Raw genomic sequence first — 25,843 nt, forward strand, 5'->3', positions numbered from 1 at the left:
ATTGTAGACATCATCAGCATCATTGACTCTGTGACTAGAGATATTATAGGATGTCGGAAATCTGATTATTAGTGCGAGAATCATTCGTACATTCAGAGATTTTCTTCATCAAAACATTTCTATCAATGATTGTCAGTTTAACTCCGTTTTCAAAAAACTCGAAAGCACGGCTGGACAGGCAGATTATCAAACAGTTAATGTTTGCACAAGATGACTATTGGTGAAACCATTCATTTAGTTGCACGATATTTTGTTCCAAAATCTTATAAAGACTAATACAGCACGAACTGTATTACTCCACCACTATTACTACATACTTTACTTGTAAGAACGTGGTAATAGCAATAACAAGAGCTGTCGTAAGACAGCGCGCTCGACTTCGCCGCTTTTACTTACAAGTGAATACAGTAATGATGTATGTGCCTGTCAAAAGTAATAAAACAATAAAATTAAATAAGTTAATTGAATGAAGGGTAAAGAAGTTATTGATAAATATCCCAACCTGCCTTAAAACTTTAACCTAAGTTCCATAGTCAATCAGAGGCCATAATTTGTATAAAGGATAATATGGAGTAATTTAACCTCATTATGTGATGGTCCTGAACAACTGTGTGAAGTATTATGTGAATTGAATGAAGGGTATTGGAGTTATAAGTGAAAATCACAACTTGCCCTCAAACTTTAACCTGACCTAAAACTTTAACCTAAGTTCCTAAGTCAGTCAGGGGCCATAACTTGTATTAATGAAAATATGGAGTTATGTAACCTCATTATGTGATGGTCCTGGACAACTGTGTGAAGTATTAAGTCAATTGAATGAAGGGTATAGAAGTTTTTTAATAATTATCCCAACCTGCTCTAAAACTTTAACCAAAGTTCCTTAGTCAATCAGGGGCCATCATTTGTATATAGGATAACATGGAGTTATCTAACCTCATTATGTGATGGCCCTGGACAACTGTGTGAAATATTAAGTAACCGACGCCGACAAGGGGCGAGTAGTACAGCCCTCCTTATTCTTCAAATAGGCGAGCTAAAAACAGATATTACGGTAGAGAATCTCCACAGTGCGAAAAATGGACCAAACACAAACTCTTCAAGAAGTAACATTGAATGTTTTCAAGGTTCAATATTAAAAAAACTAGAGCTATCAGTGGATGTGATCAATATCCCCACTACACCAAATTCTTGTAATAATAAGTATCATTCGGAGTGACGTATGCTCATTGAATGTTCATTGCCGGATAAGGCCTATAACATTGGAACAATAAGGCATAAACCTTTTCTTTTTAGTTTTAAAAAGCATAGCACAGTTTTTAATTGAGTAGACCAAACACAAATTAATGATTCTTTTGTACAGTTGAAGTCAATACCTCAAACACATATAAAGTTGTGGAGTGAAGTAAAACTATATATAACAAAGGCAGCCACAGACTGCTATATCCCAAACCGTATTAATTATGGTTTATAAGCACAACACGTCTCCTCCATAAAGTTTGTAGTCAACATCTCAACAACTTTTAAAATTATGCTCCGGACAAAAAGAAGTATGCAAATTAACAAAAGTATGCAGCCAGAGTTATGGTTCATGCTCACTGCACTTCTTCTTCATGAGATCTATCTGTATATGAAGTTTGAAGTCAATACCTCAAAGACTTTTTAAGTTATGCGCAGGACAAAAGTTACAAAATTAACAAAAGACGATATTAAACTAAAAAAATATTTATGGTTCATATTCACTGCTCTCCTCCTCAATTCAATGAGATCTCACTGTGTATGAAGTTTGAAGTAAAAATCTCAAAGACTTTTTAAGTTAAAGATAAGGATAATATCAATATTGAATACTGGCACAGGACAAAAGAATGAAATCTAACAAAGGGCAACAACACAAATACTGCAGCCAGAGCTATGGTTTTTAGACTATCTGCGCATGCGCGCAGGTAGTCTTAAGACCACAAACTCCAAAGAACTACTTCTATTCATGTCGTTTTAACCCATTTTTTTGTCTCAATAGCGCTCTTATGTTTAGCAGAATGACGTCGAAACCATAAAAATAGATTAGGTTGTATTGCAGTCCGAGTATGAGTTCTTGCTTATTCGGCTATTTCCGCGCTGTATTTCTGTATCCAGGCGTTTTATTTTTAGCAGGATATAACTACTTTTTGGTCGTTATATCTATCAGATTAATGTTGGTCAAAATAATGGAGGCTCTGGTAGGAAGTTAACATAATGATATTCACTCTGAGTTTAGCCCAAGATGTTCCAGAAATTATTACCGACCGCAAGTGTCCCATCGCCTGCAGGGTTTGTTATTATAACCTGGCGTGACCATGAAGCACGCTTATTTGTAATGGTGTATTGTTAAATTACTTTTCTGAGATAAGAAACAAAAATGATTGCCGAGTGTCAAACTAGTTGTATCTCAGGTTTCGTGTTGCTAATGCTTTATATATTATGATTTGCCTGCCATACAATAACAAAATACTATTCATTCTATGATTTTTTAGGCGTTTACATTCCTAAGAAGATGTTTTCATTTTTTGCATAAAAGCTTCGTTCCCGTGTATTCTTGGCATAGATTTAGACATTAGGCTTTCAATTTATATAAGCACACATGCCCTGATACGACAGTGAGTCATGCATACGTTTGGTGAAGCAAAGTAGTTCGGTTTAAACCTGTTTAACATCCAAATAGTACGAAGCATTCATAACAGCACTAATACTATTTCTACACAGGTACTTACATAAAACATTAATAACATTAAATTTATCAATAAACTTTAAAAAGCACAATCATATTCTCATTCACAAAACAGACAAGTTCCGATAATCTAAAAAAAGATTCAACTACATTAACTGACCGGTATTCTAAACATAGTTTCTACATACATTAACTGACCACATGTTTGTCCTCACCGCGGGAAAACGACCATCTGATAAGTTCTGCATTTTAAAAGGTATTATTGCTAAAGTTGCTCGTAAAAATAGAATAATTTTCCTCAAAGAATTAAAACGTGTTAGTTCATAAAACCTGTCTAACGTATGCTATCTAATCAAAGCACCGAAAAACCTTTAGACGCGATTGAAAAGAGCATTTACTGTAACTTCAAATACATGGGGATATGTCGACTTTAGTGATAAGCTGTGCATTTTGAATGGAATTATTGCTGAAGTTGTTTGTAGAAAAAATGATTTTCCCTAAACAAAACGTATATGTTTAATCAAATCGTTTAAGATTATATCCAAAAACTTGCAAAATTTGCATGTAATAAGCGATTGCCTTTGCAAAACTATATTTAGCTTATTAAGTCTTAATAAGTAAAACGATAAAAGACATATTATAGATGAGTATAACAATAACACCACTTTTCAAACACCAAGATTAATAAAATCAGAAATGTAAATATCAGTATAACATTTAGTAATTTCCTTGTATTGGCTGGTTGCAATGGCAACGATATAAATGTATCAAATGTGTGTCACATTATTCAGCTTGACAGAAGGAAAATAAAAGGTTATTTATAACCCAGCATGTCATAAATCTCGCGTAAAAACATGAATGTAAGAAAATAACAACCTGTATGAAAATGAAATGAATTTAAAGGTTGCCATGACTACAAGATACGTGATGATTGTTAATATTTTTTTGGCAAATGCCTGTCTTCAACGTTGTTGCTAAGAAAGGAAGTGGTTGCTCAAGAAGGATACTAAGGGCATCGTTTGCTATGGATAAAGGTAGTTGGTAAGGAAGTTCCTTGGTTGCTACGAAAGTAGATGGTTTCTAAAAAACGTAAATGGTTGCTAAAGAAGGAATTGGTTGCTTAGGAAGACGAATGTTGCTAAGGAAGTAATTGGTTGCTTTGGATGTAAGTCGTTGCAAAGAAGTTACTGGTTGCTTATGAAGTCATTGACTTCTAAAAAGTCATTGCTTGCTTAGGAAGTCTTGGTTATAAAGGAAGTAAGTGAATAATAGGAAATTATCTGGTTCCTAAGGTAGTCACGGCTTGCTAAGGAAGTCATTGGTTGATAAGGAAGGCATTATTGCTAAGAAAGTCTTATATTGCCGAGGAAGTCTTCGGTGTCCAAGGAAGTCATTGGTTACGAAGGAAGTAAGTGGATGCTAGAGAATAATCCGGTTCCTAAGTTAGTCACTGCTTGCTTAGGAAGACATTGGCTGTTAAGGAAGCTATTTGTCGCTAAGAAAGTCTTATGCTACTAAGGAAGTCTTTGGTTGCAAAATAAGTCATTGGTCACGGATAATTTATCTGTTTCCTTAGCTGTCACTGCTTGCTAAGGGAGACATTGGATGCTAATAAAATCTTTTAAGAAAGTCATTGATTGCTATGAATGAACGTACTTGGTACGAAAGGCATGGATACAAAGGAAGTCCTTTGAATAAAAGTAAGGGTTGTCAAGGAAGTCATTACTTGGTAAGGAATATATTGGCTACTAAGGAAGTAAGTGAATGCTCGGTAATTATATGGTGGCTAAGGAAGGCATTGGTTTCTGAGGAAGTAATTGGTTGCTACAAATGTAGGTATATGCGAAGATTATCATTTGTTACTAAGGTAGTGATTGCCTGCTATGTATGTAGGTAGCTGTAAGGAAGAAGGTGGTTGCTTAGAAAGTCATTGGTTGTTAAGGTAGTCTTTGGTTGCTTAGGGAGTAAGCAGTCGCTAAGTAATTCAACTGGTTTATTAGGAGGTTATTGGTTGATAAGGGAGAGAGTGGTTGCTGAGAACGTCATTGGTTGCTAAGGAAATAATTCTAAGCACTACATGAGGCTACATACCAATATCAAGGGTCTTGGTCTTGCGGTTTAGAGGAGATTTTCAAAGATTAATCTAAGCGAGTATATAGAAAAGCTGGGACTCCCGATATTCATGAAACATCGTTAGTCATTGGCTAACTTAAGTCATTGTTAAAGTTAAGTACCTCACTGGTCATATGATAAATTAATTTAATGATATCTTAGAACCTTTATTATCATTTGCATACCATCATGTTAAAAGCCCTAGTATTTTTCTTTAAATTTAACTAAGATACTTGACAAAACATAAGAAGGGAATTATGAATTCCAGCGAAGGGGCGTGGTCAGCATTGACTCCAGGGACATTATTTGAACATTTTTGGTAAAAGCCACAACATGAGGTTTCATACCCAAAAAACAATGGTCTGGGACATGTTGTTTCAGAGAAGATTTTCAAAACTTTACTACATAAGTATACAGAAAACCTGGTACCACACGGGCATAATTTAAACACACTTGGTAAAGGACACGAGGCTACATGAGTATACATACAAAATATCGAGGGTCTTACAAAACTCGAAACGCTTCTGATTATGCTATATTCCCAGACTTGACCCTTTCTATCAAACGGTACAGGTACCCAACTATCATCAATCTAACTATCATCAAACTTACATATATTCTCGCTCTGTCTACTTTTGTTTTCATCCATGCTCTCTTTTCTTCTTTTTGTTACCGAAATCATCATTTTCATACACTATTTCAAACGCATTCTTTCGTTCTCTTAAGATAATATTCTGCATGTTTTCATTAACAACATATATACATGTAATTAAAATTGTCTAACCTTCTCATTACTCTGCATAACGTGTAACTTAATTCTCACGGAGAGAAACTTTATAAGCTATGCTTTCGTTTCAATCCGATTCAATATATTAATGCAAATACTTAAATTATATTTAACGTGAATTATATGTATATATAGATATATAGATATGTTGAATAAAATATGTTTAAATCAAAGAAGACGAGGTAATTTCTATATGAGTATATAGAAATCCTGGTAAACCCGGGGCTTAGCCGGCTTTGATCCCAGGGACATAATTTGAACAATCTTGGTAAAGGGCCACTACATGCAATCATTAAAAACATATAATGACGTTCATTTCATTTCATTACGTTATGTAACATAGCTTTATGTCGTTGAGCGTGTATTGGTATCTTATTTTAATGAGATTGCCCTGCATGAGGCTGCATACCAAATGTCAAGGGTCTTGGTCCTTCAGATTTTCAAACTTGTTTTACTATATCAGTAAATAGAAAACTTGTGACCCAAGGGACGGGGCCATTTTTGAGCCCAGGGGAATATTTTAAAAAATATGGATAAATGACAACTACATAAGACTGCATACCACATATTAATGGTCTGAACCTTACGGTTTCAGAGGAGATTTTCAAAGTGTTTACTCTTTAAGTATAAATAAAACCAGGGACCCCAAGAAGTGGCCATCTTCAACCCTAGGGACATATTTTGAACAAAATTGCTGGTGGGCCACTGCATGAGACAGCATTCCAAATATCAAGGGTCTGGTTTCAGAGAAGATTTTTCAAAGTTTTCACTACATAATTATACAGGAAACCAGGGACTGCACGGGACGGGCCACTTTAGACCACATGGCCTTTATTTAAACAATCTTGGTGAAGGGCCTCTACAATGAGGCTGCATTGGTTGGTGGTCACCAAGCCGGACAAGTGTGTTTTCTACGGTTTTCCCCACAATACTAGATCACACTCTCCCGTAACATGATGCCAACAAGAGTGACTAAGTGAATTTTACCGACCGGTCACGGAAATCAACGGACGCTGGTATCCGACCACAAGGTCTATGGCCAATCAATGCTGGTAGAAAACCATCATGTATATAAAGCCCGCTATGGACCAACAACTGTGAACAAAGTTGTGTAAAGGTGGTTTGAATATGTATACGATTATGGCGTAAATCACAATATCTACATACTTAAAATGTCCTATTAAACGTGCCAGGTTTTTTTTTCTGGGTCTATTTTCCGATTCTGTGACACAAACAATGATTATCTTTACCTAAATCTCCACGAAAAGCATTTTTGTCCGACGAATAGCATTCCTACGGCCGCCATTTACAATTGACTGGTCTATTAGAATATTATGAAAAATGCTGAATGAGGAAATGGTTTTTTAGCGCGCAGGGTTCTCTAAGACACGCGTTCTGCGCATTTACAAGGACATTTGAGGGAGTTACGTTACATCTTAGTATGTATTGCTGATATATACTTGCATAATCAATGGTTACTACCTACAAAATATTCTGTTTTTATCATTTGTTCTATTGATGCAGCGCGGCACAAAACTAAGAAACACTACACTGTATGTAGTTAAAATGTACTTACCCAGTAAATAATAACGAAAATCATGTTGCCATTGAGTAATTCTTTCAACAAGGCGCCCCTTTATCCCGGATCACTTTATATATGTTTATATTTAAGCTGCTTTTGCACATATTCATATATTTGGCTTCATTAAGTAAGAAACCTTATTAATAAGTATGTGCATATTATTTGTTCTACGTTCTATAAAATATTCTTATTTGAATTATGTTGCAATGATGCAATGAGATGCCACGAAATTGTATTGCATTTAAAACTTCCTGTCATTTATTCCATGTTACTCACGGTTAGTGGTAAATTAATCATCATTACTATGTAAATCATTCCATTGACGGCCTAGCTCAGTAACTGCTATTGCTAAATAGCTTCACTTGATTCTTGAACTTATAAAATTCCTGTTGTGTTTCAACCTTTTTTTGCAAACTTGATTGGCCAGCGATATACGACATCATTAAATCGATAACTATTTTTTATAAATGTTTTTATTCTGCTAGGCTTTTTGTCCGTAATGTCATGTTTATGCCAAATGCTTTCCTATCTGTTTTTTCCTTAAATCCAACATGGCTGGTGCCTAAAAAGTTCCGATGTTAGACAATTGTACATGTGACCTCTGACGTCACAGTGGACTGTTAGCCTGATTCTCTATTCGATCCTTTTCGAAGACGTATTCGTCCGCACCACGATCTGAACAGTTTTGAAACTTTATAACAGTCATGTCCTTGTCATGTTAGCAGAAAAATGCGTTCAATTTGTCTAATTCTTTAAATTTCGAACATCGTAAGCCAAATTACGTTTGAACAATGCAAATTTCGACAATGTTTTATTTGGAAACTCTTTTGGGACGATTCACAATTCAAGGAAAAGCGATTATTTGGCTTTTCATAAAGGCGTGGAATGATGTCTTCATTTTAATTTGTGCATACCTTGTTCATTGAAATTGATTTTTAAGAACATTCAACATTTACTGATGGCAAACACTAGCGTTAAAATTTAAACAAGAACAACCATAAGTTATAAACACAACCTCCATCAGCTCCGAGAACTACTTGGCCTTGGACTAAGATGAGTAATGCGGCATTTTCAGCCTGCTCAAAATTCCATGTAGTCATTGAAAGCGGCAAATCCCGTACATGGATCTAGACAAATATATGTTTAGAATAGCTGTAACAACACCAATGTTTATGGTTCTCTCATTTTCTGAAGTATTCTTGTGACGATTTGACTAGACTTAGATATAAAAGAATGACCATGTTATATCAGAAATTTGATGTTAAAATGAAAGGAAACGCTGTTAAAATCAATGTTTTAATGCTGAAGTTGGACTTCTTTTATAATTATTAATTATTATTATGTTAAGTTATATCAAACCGACGCTACTGTGTAAACTACTCACAGACTTGAATGTCAAATGGGAAGTAAGTGACGTCCACCTTACAGAGACTGCGGATGACGGACGGGAAGTTGTAGTAGACGTCGCCGTTTGGGTAAACGTTAGGTCGGTATTGTTGCAGGCCGCCCAGCGCGTTCTCGGCACTTTGGGAATGTCAGGAAGTGGACGAAAAATTGACATTATTTACAGGTGAATATCGTCTGTTCGATATGAAAATTATTTACAAAAAAAAAACAACAAGTAATGTTCTACGAACAATAATCTACAGTACATCTGACATGATTTATTCATAATTAGAATTCCTAATTTCCCCTAAGAAGTACCAACTTATCATAGAGTGTGATGTCCGGTATCCATACTCTCTTGTAGGGCACGGCGATGTTCTTGATCCCCGTCTCCGTCGCGTTCCAAGTCAACTGGCAGTCGTTCCATACCTTGAAGTAGGAACAAAAAGTGAAATTAAGAATATTGATCATAGCGGTGTAACATTTTGGGACTGTTGGCTTAGCGTCATTATGGTAGTGATATAATTGATGGCGTAGTTTACGGTCAGCATGTGTCTAAAGCAGACACGCATTGTCATGCCACCATCCACAGTGGAAATGTACATGTATTGTCATGCCACCATCTACAGTGGAATGTACATGCATGGTCATGCTACCATCAACAGTGGAAATGTACATGCATTGTCATGCCACCATCTACAGGGAAATGTGCATGCATTGTCATGCTATCTTCTACAGTGGAAATGTACATGCATTGTCATGCCACCTTCTACAGTGAAAATGTACATGCATTGTCATGGCACCTTCTATTATCTTCTTTGTTATTATTTTCTTCTAAGGTTGAATGGTTCATGCACCGTCATGATTCCTTCTACAGCGGAATTGGTCATGCACCGTCATGGTTCCTTCTACAGCGGAATGGGTCATGCACCGTCATGGTTCCTTCTACAGCGGAATGGGTCATGCACCGTCATGGTTCCTTCTAAAGCGGAATGGGTCATGCACCGTCATAATTCCTTCTACAGCGGAATGGTTCTTGCACCGTCATGAGTCCTTCTACAGCGGAATGGGTCATGCACCGTCATGGTTCCTTTTCAGCGAAATGGGTCATGCACCGTCATGGTTACTTCTACAGCGGAATGGGTCATGCACCGTCATGATTCCTTCTACAGCGGAATGGGTCATGCACCGTCATGATTCCTTCTACAGCGGAATGGGTCATGCACCGTCATGGTTCCTTTTCAGCGGAATGGTTTATGCACCGTCATGGTTCCTTCTACAGCGGAATGGGTCATGCATTGTCATGGTTCCTTTTCAGCGAAATGGGTCATGCACCGTCATGGTTACTTCTACAGCGGAATGGGTCATGCACCGTCATGAGTCCTTCTACAGCGGAATGGGTCATGCACCGTCATGGTTCCTTCTACAGCGGAATGGGTCATGCACCGTCATAATTCCTTCTACAGCGAAATGGGTCATATACCGTCATGGTTCCTTCAACAGCGGAATGGGTCATGCACCGTCATAATTCCTTCAACAGCGGAATGGGTCATGCACCGTCTTGATTCTTTCTACAGCGGAATGGGTCATGTACCGTCATAATTTTTTTTACAGCGGAATGGGTCATGCACCGTCATGATTCCTTCTTCAGCGGAATGGGTCATGCACCGTCATGGTTCCTTCTTCAGAGGAATGGGTCATACACTGTCATGGTTCCATGCGATTATGATGAAAAGAGGTGTATTCAGTAGACAATGTCATTTCACAGACTCTGGATATATTTAAAGAGCTACCGGGTAAAAATGAAAAAGACATGGATGCTTGCCTTTTCTCCCACTTCAGATAAGTAGATCCAAAATATTAATCATGCTAGATATTCTTATCTTGCCCACGAGCAAAGATAAAACAAGTACCCGTATGGAACTTATTGTATTCACACAATTCCATCCCTTGTTGAAGACCGTCGTCTGTAGCATTATTGAAACCTTGTCTTAATGCAATATTAAGAATCCTAATTAATTATTTATCGCTTCTAATGGCACCATAATTTTATTTTCACACTTCGTTCAATATATAATGCTGCACTCTCCTCAGAACTATTTAAAGAACGATTTGACTATTAACATAATCTGAATCATTGTGCGCATATCCATGACAACCATGAATTCTCACATATCGATACGCATTTATTTTCTCTACGCACAAAAGAGTTCAAGGGAAAAAAAACATTTTTACTTTATTTTGTTTGACTGGGTTGGAGAAAAGGATATACCATAGCCGTTCGTGTAAGATAGGTTCATCCCAACCCTCGCGCAGTGTGTTCTGCGGAAACACCGTACGCTCGGGTTGGGATGATCTTACACTCTCAGCCATGGAATATACTGATCAAGGTGACTTGCTATTAAGTGCGAAATGAGTGTTGTCTGTGGTCGTGTGTCAAGTTTGATATTTGTATGTTGCGTTTACATCTTTTGACTAACTGTAAACTCATAATAAAGTTTAAACTGTTTGGCTCATTTCGGTAGTTCTCAATGGCAATGTTTTCACTTCACTACTCCAATGGCCTTTTGTGCATCAAAAAGTCGGTTGCAAAATTAAGTGTTCAGATCCACAATCCTGGCTTGTTTCAAGACTGATTGAACATACAAGTGAATGGCCTTCATGGAAAAAGTGAAATTGGAATATCGTAAACTACCTATCCGCCAATACACCTTTTGCACTGACATTTCCAAGGTAATAACCGCAACATTGATTGATAATGATAAGTGTTGAGGTTTTGTGCGTATCGTATCTTGTTGTGTCTTGTTGTGTGTCTTTTGGGCATAGGTCTGTGTGTCTTTAAACGGGCTTATACTTGCTGTTTTTCTGAAAACTAGGCTCGTCCCTGAAGTTTTCATTATAGTGTTGTCATGAAGGCGTAACGAACTGATTAAATATTTGGCAGACCATGCTATTTGACCGTTAAACCTTGCCTTCAGAGGCTAAATAATGTAAAATTGTGGTGTTAATTGTATTTCATAAATGACGAAAAACCAAAAACCTTACACATGGTAGCATGATAACATAATTATTAATACTCAAAAACCAAAATCAAAATAATGGTGGAAAGACTTGATTTACCAACTCCAACACCGACGTACATGTAAAAGCATACGCAAAATTGATGGTATAGTTGAAACGCAACACTATGGTAAATAATCAGCACCGCAATTAAATGATATATTACCGGGAACTTGTCAGAAAAAATAAACATATTGATATGATTGGAAAGATTGTTAATTGTTATTTTGCAATACTGCTGGAGATAACTCACCATTCTGACCCACGTGTTCGTCTCCAGGATCTGCCTAGGCTCATTCTGGAAAACAAACGTAACAGAAAACAGTTATCGAACATGCAAAAATAGCCGTCAAAACTCAAGTCTTAAATGACATGAAAAATCAGAAACATAATTATATTGTACAAATAATAAACAGTTCGCAGCACTTCGATGACTTTATAAATAACGATTCGTAGACCTAATATGTCGTCATTTTAATAGGAATTTTTTTTCTGTAGCGTAAACGTTTATTATACACCTCAGCAGACATAGACAAGGTAACACCAATCTAAAAAAATTATATCTATGACACGATCTACTGACCAGTTCTACAATCTGCCGGACAGCTAGTCCGAGTTGAACCTGGACGGTGTCTAGTGCGTTACAGCGAGGCAGCACTTCGGGTGAGTAGCCCTCGAACAACTCATCCATCAGATCCTTTAGAGGAATACACCATGTCGGCGGGACTGGCCATGTAAAAACAAAACAAATAGGCATACACTCACACGCCGCATAGCAATCCAGTCATATAGTGATTAACAACACTTATGTAGTTTTAATAGCAGCAATAAATAATAAATTGAAAATTACAGGGATAAACTCAATTGCATAAACTTGATAGAATACTCTCTTTAAAGCACAAAATGCTTCCAAATACCTAACAGAGCACACATGCATCGAAAAACTCTGACAGACAACACATGCATCGAAATACCTGACGGACAACACATGCATCGAAATACCTGACAGACAACACATGCATCGAAATACCTGACGGACAACACATGCATCGAAACACCTGACGGACAACACATGCATCGAAATACCTGACAGACAACACATGCATCGAAATACCTGACGGACAACACATGCATCGAAATACCTGACGGACAACACATGAATCGAAATACCTGACGGACAACACATGAATCGAAATACCTGACAAACCGCATTTGCATCAAAAACCATTAACAGACCACGCATGTATCAAAACATTCTTACAGACCACTCGTGCATCAAAACATTCTTACAGACCACTCGTGCATCAAAACATTCTTACAGACCACTCATGCATCAAAACATTCTTACAGACCACTCATGTATCAAAACATTCAGACAGACCACACATGCATCAAAACATTCAGACAGACCACTCATGCATCAAAACATTCAGACAGACCACTCATGCATCAAAACATTCAGACAGACCACTCATGCATCAAAACATTCAGACAGACCACACATGCATCAAAACATTCAGACAGACCACTCATGCATCAAAACATTCAGACAGACCACTCATGCATCAAAACATTCAGACAGACCACACATGTATCAAAACATTCTTACAGACCACACATGTATCAAAACATTCAGACAGACCACTCATGCATCAAAACATTCAGACAGACCACAAATGCATCAAAACATTCAGACAGACCACTCATGCATCAAAACATTCTTACAGACCACACATGCATCAAAACATTCAGACAGACCACTCATGCATCAAAACATTCAGACAGACCACACATGCATCAAAACATTCAGACAGACCACTCATGCATCAAAACATTCAGACAGACCACACATGCATAAAAACATTCTTACAGACCACACATGCATCAAAACATTCAGACAGACCACACATGCATAAAAACATTCTTACAGACCACTCATGCATCAAAACATTCAGACAGACCACTCATGCATCAAAACATTCTTACAGACCACACATGCATCAAAACATTCAGACACACCACTCATGCATCAAAACATTCAGACAGACCACACATGCATCAAAACATTCAGACAGACCACTCATGCATCAAAACATTCAGACAGACCACACATGCATCAAAACATTCTTACAGACCACTCATGTATCAAAACATTCTTACAGACCACACATGCATCAAAACATTCAGACAGACCACACATGCATCAAAACATTCAGACAGACCACTCATGCATCAAAACATTCAGACAGACCACTCATGCATCAAAACATTCAGACAGACCACTCATGTATCAAAACATTCTTACAGACCACTCATGTATCAAAACATTCAGACAGACCACTCATGCATCAAAACATTCAGACAGACCACACATGCATCAAAACATTCAGACAGACCACTCATGCATCAAAACATTCAGACAGACCACACATGCATCAAAACATTCTTACAGACCACTCATGTATCAAAACATTCTTACAGACCACACATGCATCAAAACATTCAGACAGACCACTCATGCATCAAAACATTCAGACAGACCACTCATGCATCAAAACATTCAGACAGACCACTCATGCATCAAAACATTCAGACAGACCACTCATGCATCAAAACATTCAGACAGACCACTCATGCATCAAAACATTCAGACAGACCACACATGCATCAAAACATTCAGACAGACCACTCATGCATCAAAACATTCAGACAGACCACACATGTATCAAAACATTCAGACAGACCACTCATGCATCAAAACATTCAGACAGACCACACATGCATCAAAACATTCAGACAGACCACTCATGTATCAAAACATTCTTACAGACCACTCATGCATCAAAACATTCAGACAGACCACTCATGCATTAAAACATTCAGACAGACCACACATGCATCAAAACATTCAGACAGACCACTCATGCATCAAAACATTCAGACAGACCACACATGCATCAAAACATTCAGACAGACCACACATGCATAAAAATATTCTGACAGACCACACATGCATCAAAATATTTTGACAGACCACACATGCATCAAAATACTCTGACAGACCACACATGCATCAAAAAATCTGACAGACGACACATGCATCAACATACCTGACAGACTACACATGCTTCAACATACCTGAAAGACAACACATGCATCAACATACCTGACAGACCACACATGCATCAAAATACCTGACCGACCACACATGCATCATAACACATGACATACCACACATGCATCGAAATACTCTGACAGACTCCTCATGCATCCACATATTCTGACAGACCACACATGCATCAACATACTCTGACAGACTACACATGCATCAACAAAATCTGACAGACCACACATGCATCAACATACTCTGACAGACTACTCATACATCCATATATTCTGACAGACTACACATGCAGCCACATACTCTGACAGACTACTCATGCATCCACATACTCTGAAAGACTACTTATGCATCAACATACTCTAACAGACCACTCATGCATTAACATACTCTGACAGACTACTCATGGATCAACATACTCTGAAAGACTACTCATGCATCAACATACTCTGAAAGACTACTCATGCATCAACTTACTCTGACAGACCACTCATGCATTAACATACTCTGACAATCTACTCATGGATCAACATACTCTGAAAGACTACTCTTGCAACAACATACTCTGAAAGACTACTCATGCATGAACATACTCTGAAAGACTACTCATGCATGAACATACTCTGATAGACTACTCATGCATCAACATACTCTGACAGACCACTCATGCATAAACATACTCTGACAGACTACTCATGGATCAACATACTCTGACAGACTACTCATGCAGCAACATACTCTGACAGACTACTCATGCAGCCACATACTCTGACAGACTACACATGCATCAACATACTCTGACAGACTACACATGCATCAACATACTCTGACAGACAACACATTCATCCACATACTCTGACAGACTACTCATGCAGCCACATACTCTGACAGACTACTCATGCATCAACATACTCTGACAGACTACTCATGCAGCCACATACTCTGACAGACTACACATGCATCAACATACTCTGACAGACTACTCATGGATCAACATACTCTGACAGACTACTCATGCATCAACATACTCTGACAGACTTCTCATGCAGCAACATACTCTGACAGACACCTTATGCAGCAACATACTCTGACAGACTACTCATGCATAAACATACTCTGACAGACTACTCATGCAGCAACATACTCTGACAGACTACTCATGCAGAAACATACTCTGACAGACTACTCATGCAGCAACATACTCTGACAGACTACTCATGCATCAACAACCTCTGAAAGACTACCCATGCATGAACATACTTTGACAGACCACACATGCATCAACATACTCTAACAGACTTCTCATGCATCAACATACTCTGACAGACTACTCATGCATCAACATACTCTGACAGACTACTCATGCATCAATATACTCTGACAGACTACTCATGCATCAACATACTCTGACAGACTACTCATGCAGCAATATACTCTGACAGACCACACATGCATCAACATACTCTGACAGACTACTCATGCAGCAATATACTCTGACAGACTACTCATGCATCAACATACTCTGACAGACTACTCATGCATCAACATACTCTGACAGACTACTCATGCATCAACATACTCTAACAGACAACACATGCATCAACATATTCTGACAGACTATTCATGCATCCACATACTCTGACAGACAACACATGCATCAACATACTCTGATAGACAACACATGCATCAACATACTCTGACAGACTACACATGCATCAACCTACTCTGACAGACTACTCATGCATCAACATACCTGACAGACTACTCATGCATCATCATACTCTGACAGACTACTCATGCATCAATATACTCTGACAGACTACTCATGCATCAACATACTCTGAAAGAATACTCATGCATCAACATACTCTGACAGACCACTCATGCATAAACATACTCTGACAGACTACTCATGCAGCAACATACTCTGACAGACTTCTCATGCAGCAACATACTCTGACAGACTTCTCATGCAGCCACATACTCTGACAGACTACACATGCATCAACATACTCTGACAGACTACACATGCATCAACATACTCTGACAGACAACACATGCATCCACATACTCTGACAGACTACTCATGCAGCCACATACTCTGACAGACTACTCATGCATCAACATACTCTGACAGACTACTCATGCAGCCACATACTCTGACAGACTACACATGCATCAACATACTCTGACAGACTACTCATGGATCAACATACTCTGACAGACTACTCATGCATCAACATACTCTGACAGACTTCTCATGCAGCAACATACTCTGACAGACACCTTATGCAGCAACATACTCTGACAGACTACTCATGCATAAACATACTCTGACAGACTACTCATGCAGCAACATACTCTGACAGACTACTCATGCAGAAACATACTCTGACAGACTACTCATGCAGCAACATACTCTGACAGACTACTCATGCATCAACATACTCTGACAGACTACCCATGCATGAACATACTTTGACAGACCACACATGCATCAACATACTCTAACAGACTTCTCATGCATCAACATACTCTGACAGACTACTCATGCATCAACATACTCTGACAGACTACTCATGCATCAATATACTCTGACAGACTACTCATGCATCAACATACTCTGACAGACTACTCATGCAGCAATATACTCTGACAGACCACACATGCATTAACATACTCTGACAGACTACTCATGCAGCAATATACTCTGACAGACTACTCATGCATCAACATACTCTGACAGACTACTCATGCATCAACATACTCTGACAGACTACTCATGCATCAACATACTCTGACAGACAACACATGCATCAACATATTCTGACAGACTATTCATGCATCCACATACTCTGACAGACAACACATGCATCAACATACTCTGATAGACAACACATGCATCAACATACTCTGACAGACTACACATGCATCAACATACTCTGATAGACTACTCATGCATCAACATACCTGACAGACTACTCATGCATCATCATACTCTGACAGACTACTCATGCATCAATATACTCTGACAGACTACTCATGCATCAACATACTCTGAAAGACTACTCATGCATCAACATACTCTGACAAACTACTCATGCATCAACATACTCTGACAGACTACTCATGCATCAACATACTCTGACAGACTTCTCATGCATCAACATACTCTGACAGACTACTCATACATCAACATACTCTGACAGACTACTAATGCAGCAAAAAACTCTGACAGACTACTTATGCATCAACATACTCTGACAGACTACTCATGCATCAAAATACTCTGACAGACTACTCATGCAGCAACATACTCTGACAGACAACACATGCATCCACATACTCTGACAAACAACACAGGCATCAATATACTCTGACAGACTACTCATGGATCAACATACTCCGACAGCCTACTCATGCAGCCACATACTCTGACAGACTACTCATGCATCAATATACTCTGACAGACAACACATGCATCCACATACTCTGACAAACAACACATGCATCAACATACTCTGACAGACTACTCATGCAGCAACATACTCCGACAGCCTACTCATGCATCCACATACTCTGACAGACTACTCATGCATCAATATACTCTGACAGACAACACATGCATCAACATACTCTGACAGACAACACATGCATCCACATACTCTGACAGACTACTCATGCATCAACATACTCTGACAGACTACTCATGCATCAACATACTCTGACAGACTACTCATGCATCAATATACTCTGACAGACAACACATGCATCCATATACTCTGACAGACAACATATGCATCCACATACTCTGACAAACAACACATGCATCAACATACTCTGACAGACTACTCATGCAGCAACGTACTCCGACAGCCTACTCATGCATCCACATACTCTGACAGACTACTCATGCAGCAACATACTCTGACAGACTATTCATGCATCAACATATTCTGACAGACTACTCATGGAGCAACATACTCTGACAGACTACTCATGCATCAGCATACTCTGACAGACTACTCATGCAGCAATATACTCTGACAGACTACTCATACAGAAACATATTCTGACAGTCTACTCATGCAGCCACATACTCTGACAGACTACTCAGGCATCAACATACTCTGACAGACTACTCATGCATCAACATACTCTGACAGACTGCTCATGCAGCCACATACTCTGACAGACAAAACATGCATCAACATACTCTGACAGACAATAATCCATCAGCATACTCTGACATACTACTCATGCATCAACATACTCTGAAAGACTACTCATGCATCAACATACTCTGACAGACTACTTATGCATGAACATACTCTGACAGACCACTCATGCATGCACATACTCTGACAGACTACTCATGCATCAACATACTCTGACAGACAACACATGCAGCAACATACTCTTACAGACTACTCATGCATCAACATACTCTGAGAGACTTTTCATGCATCAACATACTCTGACAGACTACTCATGCAGCAACATACTCTGGCACACTACTGATGCATCAACATACTCTGACAGACTACTCATGCAGCAACATACTCTGACAGACTACTCAGGCATGAACATACTCTGACAGACTACTCATGCATCAACAAACTCTGACAGACAACACATGCATCAACATACTCTGACAGACCACTCATGCATTAACATACTCTGACAGACTACTCATGGATCAACAAACTCTGAAAGACTACTCATGCATCAACATACTCTGATAGACTACTCATGCATCAACATACTCTGACAGACCACTCATGCATAAACATACTCTGACAGACTACTCATGGATCAACATACTCTGACAGACTACTCATGCAGCATCATACTCTGACAGACTACTCATGCAGCCACATACTCTGACAGACTACACATGCATCAACATACTCTGACAGACTACACATGCATCAACATACTCTGACAGACAACACATTCATCCACATACTCTGACAGACTACTCATGCAGCCACATACTCTGACAGACTACTCATGCATCAACATACTCTGACAGACTACTCATGCAGCCACATACTCTGACAGACTACACATGCATCAACATACTCTGACAGACTACTCATGGATCAACATACTCTGACAGACTACTCATGCATCAACATACTCTGACAGACTTCTCATGCAGCAACATACTCTGACAGACACCTTATGCAGCAACATACTTTGACAGACTACTCATGCATAAACATACTCTGACAGACTACTCATGCAGCAACATACTCTGACAGACTACTCATGCAGAAACATACTCTGACAGACTACTCATGGATCAACATACTCTGACAGACTTCTCATGCAGCAACATACTCTGACAGACACCTTATGCAGCAACATACTTTGACAGACTACTCATGCATAAACATACTCTGACAGACTACTCATGCAGCAACATACTCTGACAGACTACTCATGCAGAAACATACTCTGACAGACTACTCATGGATCAACATACTCTGACAGACTACTCATGCATCAACATACTCTGAAAGACTACCCATGCATGAACATACTTTGACAGACCACACATGCATCAACATACTCTAACAGACTTCTCATGCATCAACATACTCTGACAGACTACTCATGCATCAACATACTCTGACAGACTACTCATGCATCAATATACTCTGACAGACTACTCATGCATCAACATACTCTGACAGACTACTCATGCAGCAATATACTCTGACAGACCACACATGCATCAACATACTCTGACAGACTACTCATGCAGCAATATACACTGACAGACTACTCATGCATCAACATACTCTGACAGACTACTCATGCATCAACATACTCTGACAGACTACTCATGTATCAACATACTCTAACAGACAACACATGCATCAACATATTCTGACAGACTATTCATGCATCCACATACTCTGACAGACAACACATGCATCAACATACTCTGATAGACAACACATGCATCAACATACTCTGACAGACTACACATGCATCAACATACTCTGATAGACTACTCATGCATCAACATACCTGACAGACTACTCATGCATCATCATACTCTGACAGACTACTCATGCATCAATATACTCTGACAGACTACTCATGCATCAACATACTCTGAAAGACTACTCATGCATCAACATACTCTGACAGACCACTCATGCATAAACATACTCTGACAGACTACTCATGGATCAACATACTCTGACAGACTACTCATGCAGCAACATACTCTGACAGACTACTCATGCAGCCACATACTCTGACAGACTACACATGCATCAACATACTCTGACAGACTACACATGCATCAACATACTCTGACAGACAACACATTCATCCACATACTCTGACAGACTACTCATGCAGCCACATACTCTGACAGACTACTCATGCATCAACATACTCTGACAGACTACTCATGCAGCCACATACTCTGACAGACTACTCATGCATCAACATACTCTGACAGACTACTCATGCATCAACATACTCTGACAGACTACTCATGCATCAACATACTCTGACAGACTTCTCATGCAGCAACATACTCTGACAGACACCTTATGCAGCAACATACTCTGACAGACTACTCATGCATAAACATACTCTGACAGACTACTCATGCAGCAACATACTCTGACAGACTACTCATGCAGAAACATACTCTGACAGACTACCCATGCATGAACATACTTTGACAGACCACACATGCATCAACATACTCTAACAGACTTCTCATGCATCAACATACTCTGACAGACTACTCATGCATCAACATACTCTGAGAGACTACTCATGCATCAATATACTCTGACAGACTACTCATGCATCAACATACTCTGACAGACTACTCATGCAGCAATATACTCTGACAGACCACGCATGCATTAACATACTCTGACAGACTACTCATGCAGCAATATACTCTGACAGACTACTCATGCATCAACATACTCTGACAGACTACTCATGCATCAACATACTATGACAGACTACTCATGCATCAACATACTCTGACAGACAACACATGCATCAACATATTCTGACAGACTATTCATGCATCCACATACTCTGACAGACAACACATGCATCAACATACTCTGATAGACAACACATGCATCAACATACTCTGACAGACTACACATGCATCAACATACTCTGACAGACTACTCATGCATCAACATACCTGACAGACTACTCATGCATCATCATACTCTGAGAGACTACTCATGCATCAATATACTCTGACAGACTACTCATGCATCAACATACTCTGAAAGACTACTCATGCATCAACATACTCTGACAAACTACTCATGCATCAACATACTCTGACAGACTACTCATGCATCAACATACTTTGACAGACTACTCATGCATCAACATACTCTGACAGACTACTCATACATCAACATACTCTGACAGACTACTAATGCAGCAAAAAACTCTGACAGACTACTTATGCATCAACATACTCTGACAGACTACTCATGCATCAAAATACTCTGACAGACTACTCATGCAGCAACATACTCTGAGAGACAACACATGCATCCACATACTCTGACAAACAACACATGCATCAACATACTCTGACAGACTACTCATGGATCAACATACTCCGACAGCCTACTCATGCAGCCACATACTCTGACAGACTACTCATGCATCAATATACTCTGACAGACAACACATGCATCCACATACTCTGACAAACAACACATGCATCAACATACTCTGACAGACTACTCATGCAGCAACATACTCCGACAGCCTACTCATGCATCCACATACTCTGACAGACTACTCATGCATCAATATACTCTGACAGACTACACATGCATCAACATACTCTGACAGACAACACATGCATCCACATATTCTGACAGACTACTCATGCATCAACATACTCTGACAGACTACTCATGCATCAACATACTCTGACAGACTACTCATGCATCAATATACTCTGACAGACAACACATGCATCCATATACTCTGACAGACAACATATGCATCCACATACTCTGACAAACAACACATGCATCAACATACTCTGACAGACTACTCATGCAGCAACGTACTCCGACAGCCTACTCATGCATCCACATACTCTGACAGACTACTCATGCAGCAACATACTCTGACAGACTATTCATGCATCAACATATTCTGACAGACTACTCATGGAGCAACATACTCTGACAGACTACTCATGCATCAGCATACTCTGACAGACTACTCATGCAGCAATATACTCTGACAGACTACTCATACAGAAACATATTCTGACAGTCTACTCATGCAGCCACATACTCTGACAGACTACTCAGGCATCAACATACTCCGAGAGACTACTCAGGCATCAACATACTCTGACAGACTGCTCATGCAGCCACATACTCTGACAGACAAAACATGCATCAACATACTCTGACAGACAATAATCCATCAGCATACTCTGACATACTACTCATGCATCAACATACTCTGAAAGACTACTCATGCATCAACATACTCTGACAGACTACTTATGCATGAACATACTCTGACAGACCACTCATGCATGCACATACTCTGACAGACTACTCATGCATCAACATACTCTGACAGACAACACATGCAGCAACATACTCTGACAGACTACTCATGCATCAACATACTCTGACAGACTTTTCATGCATCAACATACTCTGACAGACTACTCATGCAGCAACATACTCTGGCACACTACTCATGCATCAACATACTCTGACAGACTACTCATGCAGCAACATACTCTGACAGACTACTCATGCATGAACATACTTTGACAGACTACTCATGCATCAACAAACTCTGACAGACAACACATGCATCAACATACTCTGACAGACCACTCATGCATTAACATACTCTGACAGACTACTCATGGATCAACATACTCTGAAAGACTACTCATGCATCAACATACTCTGAAAGACTACTCATGCATCAACTTACTCTGACAGACCACTCATGCATTAACATACTCTGACAGACTACTCATGCATCAACATACTCTGACAGACTACTCATGCATCAACATACTCTGAAAGACTACTCATGCATCAACTTACTCTGACAGACCACTCATGCATTAACATACTCTGACAGACTACTCATGGATCAACATACTCTGAAAGACTACTCTTGCATGAACATACTCTGAAATACTACTCATGCATGAACATACTCTGAAAGACTACTCATGCATGAACATACTCTGATAGACTACTCATGCATCAACATACTCTGACAGACTACTCATGGATCAACATACTCTGACAGACTACTCATGCATCAACATTCTCTGACAGACTTCTCATGCAGCAACATACTCTGACAGACACCTTATGCAGCAACATACTCTGACAGACTACTCATGCATAAACATACTCTGACAGACTACTCATGCATGAACATACTCTGACAGACTACTCATGCAGCAACATACTCTGACAGACTACTCATGCATGAACATACTTTGACAGACTACTCATGCATGAACATACTCTGACAGACTACTCATGCATGAACATACTCTGACAGACTACTCATGCATGAACATACTCTGACAAACTACTCATGCATCAACATACTCTGACAGACAACACATGCAGCAACATACTCTGACAGACTACTCATGCAGCAACATACTCTGACAGACTACTCATGCATGAACATACTCTGACAGACTACTCATGCATCAACAAACTCTGACAGACAACACATGCATCAACATACTCTGACAGACTACTCATGCATCAACAGACTCTGACAGACTAGGTATTGTAACCTGTGTGAGATTAGGTATTGTGACTTGTGTGAGATTAGGTATTGTGACCTGTGTGAGACTAGGTATTGTGACCTGTGTGAGATTAGGTATCGTGACCTGTGTGAGGTTCGGTATTGTGACCTGTGTGAGATTAGGTATTGTGACTTGTGTGAGATTAGGTATATTGACTTGTGTGAGATTAGGTTTTGTGACCTGTGTGAGACTAAGTATTGTGATCGGTGTAAGATAAGGTATTGTGACCTGTGTAAGTCTAGGTATTGTGACCTGTGTGAGATTAGGTATTGTGACTTGTGTGAGACTAGGTATTTTGAGTATTGTGACCTGTGTGAGACTAGGTATTGTGACCTGTGTGAGATTAGGCATTGTGACTTGTGTGATATAAGGTATTGTGACCTGTGTGAGACTAGGTATTGTGATCTGTGTGAGATTATGTATTGCGACCTGTGTGAGACTAGGTATTGTAACCTGTGTGGGATTAGGTATTATGACTTATGTGAAATTAGGTATTGTGACCTGTGTGAGACTAGGTATTGTGACCTGTGTGTAATTAAGTATTGTGACCTGTGGGAGATTATGTAGTGTGACCTGTGTGAGATCAAGTATTGTGACTTGTGTGAGATTAAGTATTCTGACCTGTGTGAGACTAGGTATAGTGACCTGTGTGGGATTAGGTATTTTGACCTTTGTGAGATTATGTATTGTAACCTGTGTGAGATTAGGTATTGTGACCTGTGTGAAACCAGGTATTGTGACCTGTGTGAGATTAACTATTGTGATTTTTGTGAGATTAGGGCGTATGAGTGCACCACCAAGACTAGCAATTTTACGTATTTCCACTCGTCTGAATTTAGCCTCAGCTATTAACAATGTTATAGATTTTTTTACCAATATCGTTCAATAATGTATATAATTTGATCTTACATCAATATGGAAGAAGTGAGCTAACGTTAGTTATTTTCGCACCTAATACAATGTTTAATTTTAATAAAAAATAAATTGGAATGTTTTGAAATGCATAAGGCAAATACAAATTGCGTCAGATCTTATTGATAAATATCATTTCAATTAATTATTCATTTATTAAGCGACACAAGACGGTAATAGACAGGGAACGTTATTGTGAACTTCTTCAGAGTGAAAGGAATCAATCATTTATTTTCAATTAAACAAATACGATTAAGTATGTCTTTAATCACAATGTAACAGTTTGGCCTACAAGTGTATAAACCAATTTAATAGATGCGCATACAAGGCAATCATTA

The 25,843-nt window shown here is 38.9% G+C and overlaps 1 protein-coding gene across 1 annotated transcript in view; it reads right to left on the reverse strand.

Moving 5' to 3' along the window:
* The window catches only part of LOC128226340 (neuronal acetylcholine receptor subunit alpha-10-like), a 37,575-nt gene that overhangs the window by 3,780 nt on the left and 7,952 nt on the right, over nucleotides 1-25,843 (reverse strand). Inside the window, exons 2-5 of the mRNA XM_052936222.1 lie at nucleotides 12,212-12,354; nucleotides 11,882-11,926; nucleotides 8,891-8,997; nucleotides 8,567-8,706 (exon numbers count right to left, since the gene is read on the reverse strand). Coding sequence (XP_052792182.1) covers nucleotides 8,567-8,706; nucleotides 8,891-8,997; nucleotides 11,882-11,926; nucleotides 12,212-12,354 — 435 coding nt within the window. The remainder of the gene's footprint in view (nucleotides 1-8,566; nucleotides 8,707-8,890; nucleotides 8,998-11,881; nucleotides 11,927-12,211; nucleotides 12,355-25,843) is intronic.

The sequence above is a fragment of the Mya arenaria genome, chromosome 3 (genome assembly GCF_026914265.1).
Source record: "Mya arenaria isolate MELC-2E11 chromosome 3, ASM2691426v1".
Classification (NCBI taxonomy): domain Eukaryota; kingdom Metazoa; phylum Mollusca; class Bivalvia; order Myida; family Myidae; genus Mya; species Mya arenaria.